The sequence below is a fragment of the Neophocaena asiaeorientalis genome, unplaced genomic scaffold (assembly GCF_003031525.2).
Source record: "Neophocaena asiaeorientalis asiaeorientalis breed wild unplaced genomic scaffold, Neophocaena_asiaeorientalis_V1.1 scaffold89, whole genome shotgun sequence".
Lineage (NCBI taxonomy): Eukaryota > Metazoa > Chordata > Mammalia > Artiodactyla > Phocoenidae > Neophocaena > Neophocaena asiaeorientalis.
Window position 1 is genome coordinate 8,808,258 of NW_020172592.1, and position 14,665 is coordinate 8,822,922.

At 36.5% G+C, this 14,665-nt stretch overlaps 1 protein-coding gene across 1 annotated transcript in view; it reads left to right on the plus strand.

Moving 5' to 3' along the window:
* SEMA3A (semaphorin 3A) overlaps positions 1-14,665 on the plus strand; it is a 224,422-nt gene that overhangs the window by 72,042 nt on the left and 137,715 nt on the right. Inside the window, exon 4 of the mRNA XM_024738433.1 lies at positions 3,982-4,101. Coding sequence (XP_024594201.1) covers positions 3,982-4,101 — 120 coding nt within the window. The remainder of the gene's footprint in view (positions 1-3,981; positions 4,102-14,665) is intronic.

The following is a 14,665-nucleotide window of genomic DNA, read 5'->3' on the forward strand; positions in this document are numbered from 1 at the left end:
TAACTGCCTTTACTTTTACTACTAGGCTAAGTTAACAATTTATAATGCTGTTGTTCTGGAGTATATTTCAGTAAAATAAGAGCTCAGTATGGTTGCCTGACTCTCGGGAAGCCAACTCGTGGCTAAACTTGTCGTGTGTGTATCAACTTAAATTCCAAAAAGGATCCAGGTTTGAAAAATGAATTCATTTTGAACTGATTACATTCTCTTTATTACATTGTAAATCCACCAGTGCTGAGCAAAGCAGTGCAGTAGGTGAATGCCAAAAAGTACATTACATTCTGAGTTTTAAGAATCGTCACGGTTCAAGAAAAGGTCAGAAACACTCTTCTTCTGTCTCCCTAGAGCAGAAATGTGTGAAGTGTGTTTCCTTTTTCTGCCATGCTTCCTTTTTTTTTTTAGAGGAATGTCCAGGCTGCTTCCAAATAAAATGAATATCCCGTTTTGGAACACTCAAAAACCTTGGCAGCAACAAGCTGGAGAATGAAGGCAAATGAATGACAGGGATTGATAATCTTTTATGTAGGTTTTCTATTTAAAGAACAGTCATTACTCACAATGTCTCTTTCAAGTTTTGGGTTCTTCTCTGTGCAGTTCTTTTAATTCACTGTTTCTTCCTAAGCTGTTATTGATGAGTTTCCTTGCAGCTATTTTAAAACAATTTTGGAAGTGTTTCATTCAATTTCTTTGTTTCAGTTCAGGTGTCTTAACATACTCTCTAAACCCCAGAAATTTCTCTCCATTCTGTTTGCATCAACCTTCACTTCAAAATAATGTTGAGCTAGCCCCGAGGCACAGAGACAGTACAACCTGCTGCCACCTGGGAGAGTTCACTGGGAAAATCATTCCAGGCCTCAGGCCAGTAGGCTGGGTCTAGCTGCTTTGTAGGACAGATAGAATCTTTATCAACATTCTCAGTAGAACCCTTTGCCAGGTTTCACAACTATAGTCCTGTGATTTTTTCCAGCAGCTCTGTAGAGGAATAGTTGTCATATCAGAGTGGTGCTTCTTTGACAGTTAATAGAGAACAAAATAAAATTAGGATATTCAGTGTGGCTCAGTTCCCTAGTTCTCAAGAATCCTGAGAATTTTTCAGTCAATAATTATTGCTAATCAGTTACCCAATCTATGAGATAAGAACCCACAGATTCTGTAATCTTAGAATTCGTAACAGTTGCAGAAGTGACATAGCCTTCATTTGTATGCACAAGTATCTGCGCTCATGAAATATTCCCTTCCTTTTTCTTTCCTTTATTGCAGAGAACTAGGGTCTATTCTCAAATTTCTAGGATGCCCTGAGGTGTTAGTAATGAGATTAGAGAAATTGGGTTTGTATTTTAAATTCCCTGCATATCTTTATAGGTATGACTGTGGGCAAACTAAAACTCTGTTCTTTTCTAAAATGAACAATACATCCATCTGGGTGTGCCACTACTCTTTATTAGAATATTCGTTTGCTTACCAATATGTGTGTGCACATCCAGTTTCTTAATTTCAACATATGGTGCTGGAACTGGTTGTTTATAATCTTCAATGCTATAATATTGAGTCCACTGTCATGGATAGCTGTCTTTATGTAAAAGCAGAGTATGTGACCACCTACATGTTTCAAAGAAAAGAGGTACCATAAAACATTTTCCTGAAAATGACTTATTTCCAAAGGACTGCATTTTCTTAAGAGTACAAGGTTAAGTCCTTTGGGTAAGACTCATAAATGTCTTATTTGTAAATGAGTTTATCAGGTGTTTCCCTATCCACAGCCTCTTTCCTCTGCCCAAGAATCCATGCCCTATCCTCTTGGGGAAGGAGGAGAAACTGCTACAGAATGGGGAGTTGGTGACTAAAAGTCTTGGAAGTTAGGTTATATCTGAGCTTATCTAAGGTTATGTCTAAGATGTACCATGTTCAAAGTGGTACATGGATAAGATGCATGTACTCTTTAAGCTAGGAAATTTTTCTTCATAGAAAGTTGCAAAATCAGTTGATTTCAGTGCTTAATTTTCTATGTTATAATGCCTTGCCAGACAAAAGAAGGATTCAGGATCTAAGTAGCAAAACAGTGGGAGGAATTAGATGTGTATTTTAGTTACTCCCCTAAACTACTCAGCATATAATAAGGAAGCATGAGGAGTCGTAACTGGCAAGTTTCATATTTTTCCTTAAAAAGATCTGATTCACCTTTGGGATGATATGTTTATAGTTCATCCTCAGATGTCATCCTAGAAAAATCAGTGATGATGGAAAGCAAGTATTTGAATTTAAATAACAATTATTCTTCTCAGATTTGGTCTGCTCTTTATTTTATGGAGGCAATAAAGTTAATACCAAAATCATCAGCTACAATCACAGAATACAAGTGTCATGTGGAAATGTACTTAAATAATTGTAACACCTCAGTTATAAACACCAATGGACTACATAAGTCTAAATGTATTGTGAGCTTTCACTTGAAGAGTCATATGTTGTACAGAGTGACTTTGGGAGTGTTACACACTTAGAGGCGCAAGGACAAACCCAATCCACTCTTATGTTTGCCAGCATTACTTGCACTATAGTCTGCTTTTGATCTTTATCTGCATTTTTAGTTACATATTTGGCTCTTATTTATAAATGTTTAATAGGCAAAAACACAAAACTGTATAAGAAAGTCTATGATCAATAACAATTTTCAATGTAATTATTATTTACCATATGAATACTCAGTTGGATATTAAAAAATGGGTATTGTATATTCCATGACAAACTCATATTTTCTACTTATATGTATTTAATTTTTAAGATTTTCTGTATGTTTAATAGACCATAACATTTTATTTGAAAATATTCTGATAGTTTGAATTTCTCTTTTCATTGTTTTATTTTTACAGTATTGATATGGACTCACCTATTTAAAAATAGTTGGCAAAAATTATGTCTTTTCTGCTCTGGATTTCTTTGGCAATAAAATTATCTAGTTTATATTTTGACTGTCTGATTTTTTTCCCCTAAATCTTTCCTTAACAGGAACAAAAGGCTAAGATTCCTATTTGTTTGTAGAACTACATTTTCTTTCACAGGATCTATAGATATAATAGAGTGTATAGAAAAGATATAAAGAGCTCTGTCCATTTATCTCTTAGGTGACACTTTATTTGGGTAATAAAATGGCAAGAATGTCTAAACTTCTATAAATAATAATAAGATATGACTATAATTCTCTCTTATAAGTAGCTGTTTTTTACCTGGGGGATCCATGACTCATTGGGCAGGGGATCCACGTATGGGTTTAGGATGTACGTGAACTGCATGAAAATATTTATTAATTATAGCCACTCTAATAAAGACCCTTCAGCCTATAGACATTCCAGACTCTAACACCTTCTCTATCTCATCTTATACCCAAATTGTCTTTGGGGGTTAAACGACTTTTTCAAGAGAAGGTGGTTTTGTCTTCTTAGGGTCTATAAAGCTCACTAGTAAGAAGCACTACTGAAGTTCAAAGTCAGTCACCCATCATTATGAGTTACTGATGATGTTTCAAATTCATATTTAATAGAAGGTTGTATTACCTTTTATTTTTGATTTTCCAAAATTAAACTCAGAGCTGACTTCTGAAATTTTCACCATTGTTATGATTTAAATAATTAATTAATTAACCATATAATTTGCTGTTTTCCTCATTTCTAGAAAAGTCACATATGATAATCGGTTATCTATAACTTTATTCCACTTTTGTGTAAATAAATTATAGTTTTAATAAAAACATTAAAGAGAATATTATATTTTGTCCCCCCCAAAATAAGAACTTCTGTATTTCATGTAATAATGCAAGCAGACACCTTCTGTATTTCATGTAATAATGTGAGCAAACAATAGAATAATAAGCCCTAAAAATGATGTGAAAGGACACAAAAGAAATCTGTTCAAACATGCCTAGCACCCTAGAGGATATTTCAGCCATGCTGACCACTAGAACTCACTGGTTTTCCTTTTGTTTTACAGAAAGAATGTGCTAATTTCATCAAGGTGCTTAAGGCTTATAATCAGACTCACTTGTACGCCTGTGGAACGGGGGCTTTTCATCCAGTTTGCACCTACGTTGAAATTGGACATCATCCTGAGGTAAAGCTGGCTTTTAAAAAACGGTGTTTGTCCATGACCCCTTCCTATTCAAATGCTTCATTACTAATTTCTTCAGTTCATTTAGCTTCTAGTTGCTATTCATTGGGACCTACTTCGAATTCAGATGCTGTTATTAATTTTAATCTGTGAATGCAAAAAGAATGAGACCATCACTCAACAATAACTGTGGAACAGGAGGAAGGAAGGAAGCATTTGCTTTCGCTCTGGATTACAGAGTCCAATCCATTTTGCATGTGCAGCAGATGTCAGCAGGCTGAATGTGTACTGTTTTCTCCTTCATTTGTATATTGCCAGCTTTCCCCCTCCATCCTTAGCCAGAAGTGTCTGCCACCGCAGTTGTTTTCTTCTGCCCAGAGATTAAGAAAGGATGCCATACATGTGCACAATGATCTGATCTCATGTTTGACCTAAATTACTCACATTTATGTTCTTGCTTAGCTAGGCTTTGTTTTTATATTTTGGGCTATTATTTTGTCAGTATAAAAAAGGAAAAAAAATGTTTATTTGTCTCTTACTCCTACAAGACGTTTTAGTGAGAAAATTTAGTGAGGAAATTAAAGTTAGGGAAATGTAAGTACAACTTGCAATTAGGGATGTATTTAAAGGAAAAGTTACTAGTAGGAAAGCAGTTCCATGAATTGGATTTATCAATAGCCTTAAATTATAAGCCCTTTTATTATTTTTGGCACAAAATCCTAAGAAGAACAAAAGTGTGAATGTGGTGAGAAAATCATTTGTGACAGAATTTTCTTTCAGACTGGAATTCAGAAATACTCAACAGATAAAGAATTTGTTCCCAGAATATTTCTGGAATCCTAAAGATAAAATATAATTTACATGTTAGCCACTTCTTTATAACTTAAACTCTAGAGCCTTTCTTTATATTTTCTTAATGGGTACAAAAGTGTTACAAATATGTTCTTTCAACCCAAAGACTTAGAAATCAAAACAGTTTGTGTTGTGCCTTCTTTGTATAAGAAGACACCTTCGAGGCTATGTGGTTTCTAGACTGAACACAGTTATTATGACTTTCCTGATGATCCTGGGAAGATAAAAAACCCTTTACAGGGCTTCCCTGGTGGCGCAGTGGTTGAGAGTCCGCCTGCCGATGCAGGGGACACGGGTTCATGCCCCGGTCCGGGAGGATCCCACATGCTGCAGAGCGGCTGTGCCTGTGAGCCGTGGCCGCTGAGCCTGCGCATCCGGAGCCTGTGCTTTGCAGCGGGAGGGGCCACAACAGTGAGAGGCCCACGTACCGCAAAAACCAAAAAAAAAAAAAAACCCTTTACCAGGGTCTCACCGGCGTAGACAGTTGCCCTCATCAGCCTCTTCTTCCACTGCATCCTTCTTCCTTCCTTTACAAGTATGCATACTGTTCTTGCTGACATACCCAAGAGTTTTAAGTAAAAATTAACTTTAAGGAAGGGCAGTTCCACTTAAATTACTTGTTTCATATTGATGAAATTAGGAATAATTTCCTGCACACGGTCCTGGAGACTTTGCATACTTAACTTTTCAGTAACTTCTGGATAAATCTCTCCCTCTTTCTTTCCTTCTCAGCTATTTCCTATAGTCAGGCACCCTAAAATTGGGTCTCACTTCTCTGTTTACTGGAGACAGCTCTGGAGAACCTTCCCCATGTCATATTGCACTTTTTACATCTGCCAGGCATCATGCTGTATGAGACAGTGGGGTCCGGACAGCTGAGCTCCAAGCACAGGTTGGTGGAAAAGATATAGGCTTTAGGGACAGATCTGACTTCTGATCATGTTCGGCAACTTACTAGCTGGGGAGCACTGGAAAATTACTTAACCTCTCTGAGACTCTGTCTCATAATACGTAAAAACAAAACAAACCTCTGCGATTCTCAGTGTCCATATGTTTTAAATGAGAACTTGACTTATTACCTCCAACTGCTTTCCAAGCCTCCCAGCGGGGCGTGACCCACTGACATTTTTTGCTGTAGAAACTCAGGGAGTTCTAATCCCATCATTGTTAAAGGCAGGTCACCTGGCCTCACACTGCAGGGCTTTGGTCCAACCTCAATTCAGTACTGGATGCTTGATAAGGAGCAAGCTACTAACTTTCTTTGTGTCTTTGTTTCTACTCTAGAAAGTGGTAATGAGAATGGTCTCTACCTCATACAGTTGTTGTAAGAGTTTAATGTTGTCTAATAGGTAGTAGATACTGAAAAAAAAAATGTGGTTTATCATTTTTAAAATAGAAATGTGTATTTCAGGCTGAAAGCGGTTTCAGAGTTTATGGTGATAATTATCACCTTGCTGTTAAATGTACCTCATTCATCAGAGGTTGTATGTTACTGCACTGAGCTCTCATTGTTGCCAGGTCATTCTGTACTTAGCTTAATTTCCTCCATTTTTAAATTTGAAGCTTAGATGATCTTGGTGGTTGTTTAAATTAAAATATCATATATTGTTCCTGTATTTTTACCATTTTCCCCAAAATGTAGTATTGTTTTGTGTTTTTTCTTTTTGAAGTTGCTCTTTAGCAAAGTTCCTTCCTTCTCATCTCATCAACTACTTTATTGCTGCTTTATGGATGGGTGGGGAGATGCAGAGGTACAGCTTCTGGAGCCAGGCAATTTACCCAGGAAAATGGAGGAGGCCGTTTCCTCCACTGAAATAAATAAATAAAGCTTCCCATCTCCTTAAGGTGGGATATTGACGTACAAGTATTTTCCTGAAATCCTAAAACTCAGAACCTTTGAGGGAAGTCCTCCTTCAGAAGCGCAGTGATCTTGATTTGCATGGCAACTATACATGGGGAGATACTGTTCCAGACTGTTTAGGGGGTCAGAGGGAAAATGATTATGCAATTACCTGGGGGAATTTGGAGCAGTCTAGACAGTCAATCTAGGAAATTCTGGAAAAGATATTATCACGATGGCTTGTCTAGACAACATAAAATTTAATTTTCAATGCTTAAGCTGCCTAAAGAGAGAATCTGCTTTAAATTGATCTATATTGGTACTAAAAATACTACACTTGGATTTAAACAGTTATGCTGTTTTTGAAGTTGAGAAAAAAGAGACAATATGTGTTTCATGCCGTTAGGAAAATAATGCTGGTAATGGAAAGATTGGAAGAATAAGAAATAAAATAATAATCAGGACTGAGGCCAGGATTGTTGGATAAGAGTTCATAAGGTCTCATGAAGTTTGAATTTAGTAACTTTTATTTACAAGGATGGATTTTCAGAAAGAACCAAGACAAATCTTTCTCCTATATTCTGGTTGAAAAGTAGCATGTATACTTTGCTGTTCCTGCCCCATTCTACATAAAATAGTGAAATAGTTTACTTTTTGAACTTCTGTCCAGGTTTTACATATTACAAATAATTTTATCATACAAAAAAGGACTTTTTGCTTTTATCATGAATTCATGGACATTTTAACATCCAGTTTTTTCTTTGCAGTGCTCTTCCTTTAAAATAACTCTTTGTCTTACATTGAGTCCCCAAGATTGTTGAAATTCATTGTTAGAAATTATGGACTTCCATTCCAGATGGCTGGATGCCACAAAAGACATCACTTTTGAAACAAAGCAAGACATCCTTCATCATTTAATAGCTTCAGATCTTATACGAGGAAATAGCAATTCCTTTTAAATAATCATGAACAGTTTGCAAAAAAAAAAAAGAAAAAACCTTGTTTAGTCTTCTAATTATGAAAATAGACCCAATTTTGCTCTTCTAGCATTTTAATAGCAATATTTAAACTCCTGAATACTGTATTCCAAAACTACTCTTGCTGTATAGTGAATGCCTTATGACCACACACGGTATGTCATTTATTGCTGTATTAAGCAGATTTTGTGTTTGTGTTTCCTGCAATACAATTGGGAATTGGTAGACCTATTAATTAACTCCAGTTCTATAAGATGTGTCAGTCAATTCTTGGTTATCCTCCAGTAGTACTTGACATTGCAGATAACTCCCAGTGAGGTCACATGCTCCATACGCATGTGTGTGTTTATTATTAAAATGCATGCAGAGTTCACGGAAGGAATGATTCAGAGCTAGAGTACAGATGAGTTTTGTGTTTAAGCTTTCAGCATCCATGCCATTCAAATGAAAAGTGTAAGTCATCCTTACGAGACAGAATATTCCCAAAAGGCTTATAGTATATGGTATTTCCCTTTCAAATTTACATCTGTTAATAAAAAAAAATGTATGAATTTAGGAGGAGGATAGCTTTTCGAAGAAGTGTCTGGATGTTTTCTCACATTCTAAACGGGCCTCCTCCTTGTACTGGGAAGGAAATCTAAAGAAAGATGGACCCAGATGAGAGCTGGAAAATATTAACTCTATAAATACTCTCATAATGTCATGATCTCAATTTATGATAGAACCAAAGGGACATTAAGAAGTGCAATGAAGCTTAATGGCTATCTCTAAGGTCATTTCTGCAATGACAACTAGTATATCAAGATGTAAAATAAAATGTTTTGTCTGGTTCTTCTCTTCCACCAAGAATAAGAGTTTGCTTTCATGTAAAACTTTGAATCACATGCTCTTAGTAACAGTCTCCAGGTCCAAATACTACTTAAGTGGTGGCTAGTGCTCTGTCGACTAATTTATACATCTAATCTAACTTTTTCTAATTGAGTTATCTCTCTCAGTGTGTTATGTCATTGAGTCCAATAGAGTCCAAGTTTATTTCTAAGAGGAAATGCTAAAGCTAAGAAATTTAGATATCTTGGTAAAGCAATGAGGCGTTGTTTTGGGGTTTGTTACATCATTCCGTCTTTCTTAGATCATGTCTTGGAGTCTGACTTTTCCCACTTATGTTAGTAGGTTAGGTGGGAAAAGTCAGGATTCCTTGGTGCTTTCTTCTCGGCTTCATCATTTCCGCCAGAGGCAGTGTGTCCCTCATTTGCACTCTCAAACTGAGCCAAGCGTGGTTAGAGCAAGACCATTATGGTTTCCAGGTTTTTCTTCCCTAATCTTTCAATACTTGAATCATGTTGGAAGGTGGACCATACAAGTCACCATGCTGAATAAACAATACCACCGTTTATATTGCAGATGAAATTTTAAAATGCTTTGCTGTTTGTATTTGAGAAAAAGAATCACAGTTCATAAATTCTGTGACCTTAACAGCTCAGCGATGTATTTCTTGTGAGCTATTCACATTCTAAACTCTAGATATTATCAGTGAGGCTGTTTCTCAAAATCAACAGAACTAGTGGCCAAGTGAGGTAGTAGAGGGACCTAAGTTATGATTAGAAACAAGTTTAGGGAAAAAAGAAAAAATCACAAATGGTGAGAGAGAGAGAACCAGAAATCCAAACCAGCTTCTCCTATACCCTATTTGAAAGATTTCAAATCACCATTTTATATTTTGACTGGTTTGCTCTAAATATAGGGTATGAAAACACCATAGTTATGAGATTAATACACTTTTACCCTCTACACTTATTTGGCTCAATTGTAAAACGTTTTCTTTTTTCCCCCCCTCATAGTATTTCATCACTTTTTATTCCTAAGAACAATGACAGAAAAAATAGAAATGTTAGCATTCAGTTCTTAACTTGCAGAGTATTTAGTTTCATGTTTTGTCAGATCTGGTTCACCTAGTGCCAGAAAAAGAATTTGAACAAAATTAAAACAGTTTTCTTAAGGCCGTATTGGTGCAGTGATGTCATTATCAATTACTTATTAAAAGACTGTGTTATCCGTAGTACCCAATTTCTGAGTGACATCTTCACTCACAATACAGACGCAAGGACTGAATCATAAACAGCACATTGACCAATATATATTTTTCTTTTCTTCATAACTACTAGTAGCTAGTTTGGATCAAAGACTTTATATTTCTTGGAGCTAATCTGTCACTGGAGGTGTGTACTCCAACTTAAATCCTTCTCTTACTGTGCCCTTTTTGATTGATTGCTTTGCACTCATTCCCTATATAATCTATTTTAAAAGGAAGTTTCTGTTTATAAAAACTAATTTGTTATCAATATTATATTTTTCAAAAAACACAAAGAGTAGTGCTAAATCCCATTGCCTGCTCACCTATTTGGGCTGTTTTCATCTTCTCTTTTGTTCTTCCTCTTCATGACCCTTTCTTTGCCCTTGAACTCTAGTTCTGTTTTTCTTCCTTTATCTCTTTGTCTTCTTGCCTAAATTACTTCATTTGGAAACAAAGTTTAAGGTAGTGGAAATACAGCCTGGATATATAGGTGAGAAGGAAGGCATTAGTTTAATATATTTGAAACTTGGGGAAAATACCAAGATAAATTTAGACTGAATTTCCACAAATCAGAATATGTTTACCTCCTCTTGGAGTGTGTTTCAAATAGGCCTCAGCAAGCTATCTTGTAGATTTGTTTTAAATCATGATTGTTCACTTTGATGATAACCTGAGGAAATGATACAAGTCCATTCTAAATTATTTGGATAACTACCTCATAATCATGTAAAATCTTAAGATTTTAGTGCTCTTGTTTGCTTAAGGCTTATAAGCATGTGAGTGCCAAGGATATACCTTTAATATTCTTGGGCTAATAAGAAGGAAGCAAAGGTTGAGTTGATATGCAAACACTGTCTTCCTGCCAAGTAAAGGCCAAAATGGGGTCGGAGTGGGCTTTGTGAAGGAAGATCTTGCTGTGGTTCAAAAAGAGAAAAGTAAATTACCCCAAAGCACAAAGGAAGGTAGAACTGCTAGCTTCAAAGACTAGCTTCTGGTCACCAGAACCACGTTCATATTGTAAGAAGGTATTTACTTTTCAAGATACACAAAGATATTATTGTCCCATTGCTTTGCTATTGCTAATTTCAATTGTATTTGCTTTCTAGTTTTGTTGGTACTTAATTTTAATCAGGAAGAACCTATATTTAGCTTTATAATTTTATAAATTTAGTTACTATTAGAAAATATGCTATGAAAGTTAACTGGTGGCACGCTAAGAAGATAACTTGTGGTAGCTTTTAAGCAGATAGTGTCACCTGTTTTTCACATCTGAGGACACTCCCCTTGCTCTAGTGTAATGGCCTCTGGTCTAGGTTCCTCATGGCCCTCAGCTGCTCCAGGCTTACCACATGTAGTCAATTTGGATGTGATGCGAGCTGGGGAAATAGAAAGAGCAAAGGCTGGTGCTGTGAATCAGCATGAGGTGATGAGCATAGCACTGAAGTGAAAAGGAAAGACATAATGAGAAAACCAGAAGTTCTGGAATAAAGGTTTTATTTATTAAATAGATTTGGGGGAATACTAGGAGATAATGGAGGCTTAACATTTATATCTAGGGCTCTTCAGCTTTGTAGCTACAATTCTGTTCAACTGCTACAATCAATGCCCAAGTGATCTTGGAGGCAATTTGTATTCAGAAGCAATTTATATTCAATAGAGATAAAATTGACTTTAATAAAAACATAAGAAACATTTTTCCTAAGCAAGGTTCTAACAGTAATGGTGAGGAACATAAACACAACTGTCTGCCCTCGAAGATTTAACGTATACATAAATATGTAACTTCAACATGATGAAACATCAGTAATAATAACTATACTCCAAACAGCTAGTATTTACTAAGCAATAATTATACTCTGTACTGGCTGCTTTGAATGTATTACCTTACTCAGTGTTCACAAAATCTGATGAGGTGGGCACTCTTCACATCCTCACTGTACTGATGAAAAATTAAGGGTTTCATAGGTATTTTATAATGGGCCTGAGGCAATCATGCTATTCATTGGTTTATGTCTGAGTGGAGAACCCACTTCTTTAAAAGGAAGTACCAGCCTGGTACAGAGCGAGCAGAGGGTTAAAATCACTAATTCTGGGCTTCCCTAGTGGCACAGTGGTTGAGAGTCTGCCTGCCGATGCAGGGGACACGGGTTCGTGCCCTGGTCCGGGAAGATCCCACATGCCACGGAGCAGCTAGGCCCATGAGCCATGGCCGCTGAGCCTGCGTGTCCAGAGCCTGTGCTCTGCAACGGGAGAGGCCACAACAGTGAGAGGCCTGCGTACTGCACAAAAAAAAAAAAAAAACACTAATTCTGATTTAGGGTATTAAGTCAGAGATTTTCTCATGTATTTATTTTATATTCCAGAAATACTTAATGTGTGCCTAGTTTGAACAAGGTGATGACTGTAAATAAGGGAACACTTGATGAAGTGAAAAAAGGCCATCACATTTAAGCTGAGTTTTGAAAAATAGGTGAAGTATTGATGGTTGTGGAGGATCCGTTATGTAAGCCTAGAAGGATAGAATAGAAAAACAGAGACATTAAAGTCCAATGGGGAAATGGCAAATACCCCAGTGTGCATCTAGTACACTGATTTTCAAAAATGAGGCTGGAAAATTAGGATCAAGTTGAGTTTAGGGAAGCTAGCCAAGAGCTATACAAGATTTTAGGAAGAAACTACTAGTATTGCTATGATTGGTTCTGAAACATGCATGTTTTTGGTGTAAACGCGTGTGTGGAGGGGAAAACAGACATATAGGTACATCCATTTTGAGACTGTGGCAAAAGTTGAGTCGTGTCACATGCTGAGAACCTGGACTGATAGTGAGGGAAAGATACTGAGTACTGTTAAAAGTTCTCATAACAAACAATAAGAAAATTACATCTAAATTTCATAAACCACTAGATGACATACACTGACATGATGATACTCTTTAAACTCCCCAGTGAAAAGATGGTTTCCCAATTGTCTGGGGACAATTAGATAAACATGTTTGGTAGCATACTGTGGCTTACGCACATTCAATTTTCACTGCTAAGTCTACAAATAAGCTGAATTTATGCTGTGCATAAAACATTAAGCTACCATATGCAAAGTTATGCGAATTTCTCACCCACAGTGTATAACAAAAACATGGTTTCTCCACACTTGTAAATCCAGAGAATGCTATTTTGTTAATGCATATGTGAAAGCAGTTCAAACACACTTTGTTTAAAAAATAAAAATAAGAAAACACAAATAACTAAACAAAAAGAAACAAGATATAATATATTGTACTTAGAAATAGTAATTTTTAACTGAAAAATAACCATGCTTTAATATTAATTTCATTACTATATTATAGCTTTTACTGATTTTGTGAAATTTTTATGCAGATGATGTATCCAATTTATCCCTTGTTATTCTGCCCCATTTCCATCCTGCTGTAACTACTCTCCATGATTTTTTCATTAATTTTATTACTATTCATGACTCATCATTGACATATTTGATGGTTTTATGACTATTATAGCATTTTGTATTTATAACCCTGTGATGAAGGTGTTATCTCCATTTTTCATTTTAGGGAACTATGTCTCAGAGAGAGTCAACAATCTACCCATCATCACACAACTAGTAAATTTGTTGTCATAACCGTCAATAACATACGACCTTCCTAGTGACATCAACATTAGTCTCATAGTGTACCAGTACTGTAGCATCCTCCTTGGTAGGATGCTGTCCCATGTGCGTTTTTTTGTTAGTTTTTTTTACTGTGGTAAGAATACTTAACACAAGATCTGCTCTCCTAACAACTCTTTAAGTGCACAATTCTGTACTGTTAACTACAGGCACAGTGTTGTGCTGCTGATCGCTAGAACTTACCCATCTTGTGTAACTGAAACTGTATACCCATTGAGCAGCGACTCCCCATTTTCCCCACCTCCAACTCCTGACAACCACCATTCTCTTCTCTGATTCTGTGAGTTTGACTGTTTTAGATTCCTCACATATCTGGAATCATGTAGCATTTGCCCTTCTGTGCCTGGCTTATTTTACCTAGCATAATATCCTTCAGGTTCATTGCAACAATATTCACAATAGCTAAGATAGGGAAACAGCCTAAATGTCCATCAGCAGATGAATGGGTAAAGAAAATGTGGTGTCAGATGCAATGAAATGTGATTAGGCCTTAACAAAGAAGGAAATCCTGCCATATTCAATGACATGCACTATGTGTTCATTAATACTCAGGTGTAAACACTCTCAAAATAGTGAATTTCAAGTAAAATGAATTACAACTTGCATTAGTAGGAACCTACTTAAAAGAAGCATTAAGTTCTTGGTGCTGAAAATGTGACAGTGACTGTCAACTTGGTAAAATGGCAGTGGCAAATTCATGGCGTCCTTTAAAAGGATATGATAATATAATCTGGAAGTCAGGTTTCAATAAAAGAAGTGCTTGGATACCCACAAAACAGTTACTTTCTTTTTCTACTAATTCCCTCTCTGTGTAAGAAAGGTGTTGAGCAAAAATAAACAAAACCTGCCTACTGGTATTTCCACTTAGAGGCACAGGAGAGTTCAAATATGTTTTACAATCAAAGAGAGTTGTAATTCTTTTTTTTTATATTTATTTATTTATTTTTGGCTGTGTTGGGTCTTCGCTACTGTGTGCGGGCTTTCTCTAGTTGCGGTGAGCAGGGGCTACTCTTCATTATGGTGCGCAGGCTTCTCATTGCGGTGGTTTCTCTTGCTGTGGAGCGCGGGCTCTAGGCGTGTGGGCTTCAGTAGTTGTGGCACGTGGGCTCAGTAGTTCTGGCTCGTGGGCTGTGGAGCGCAGGCTCA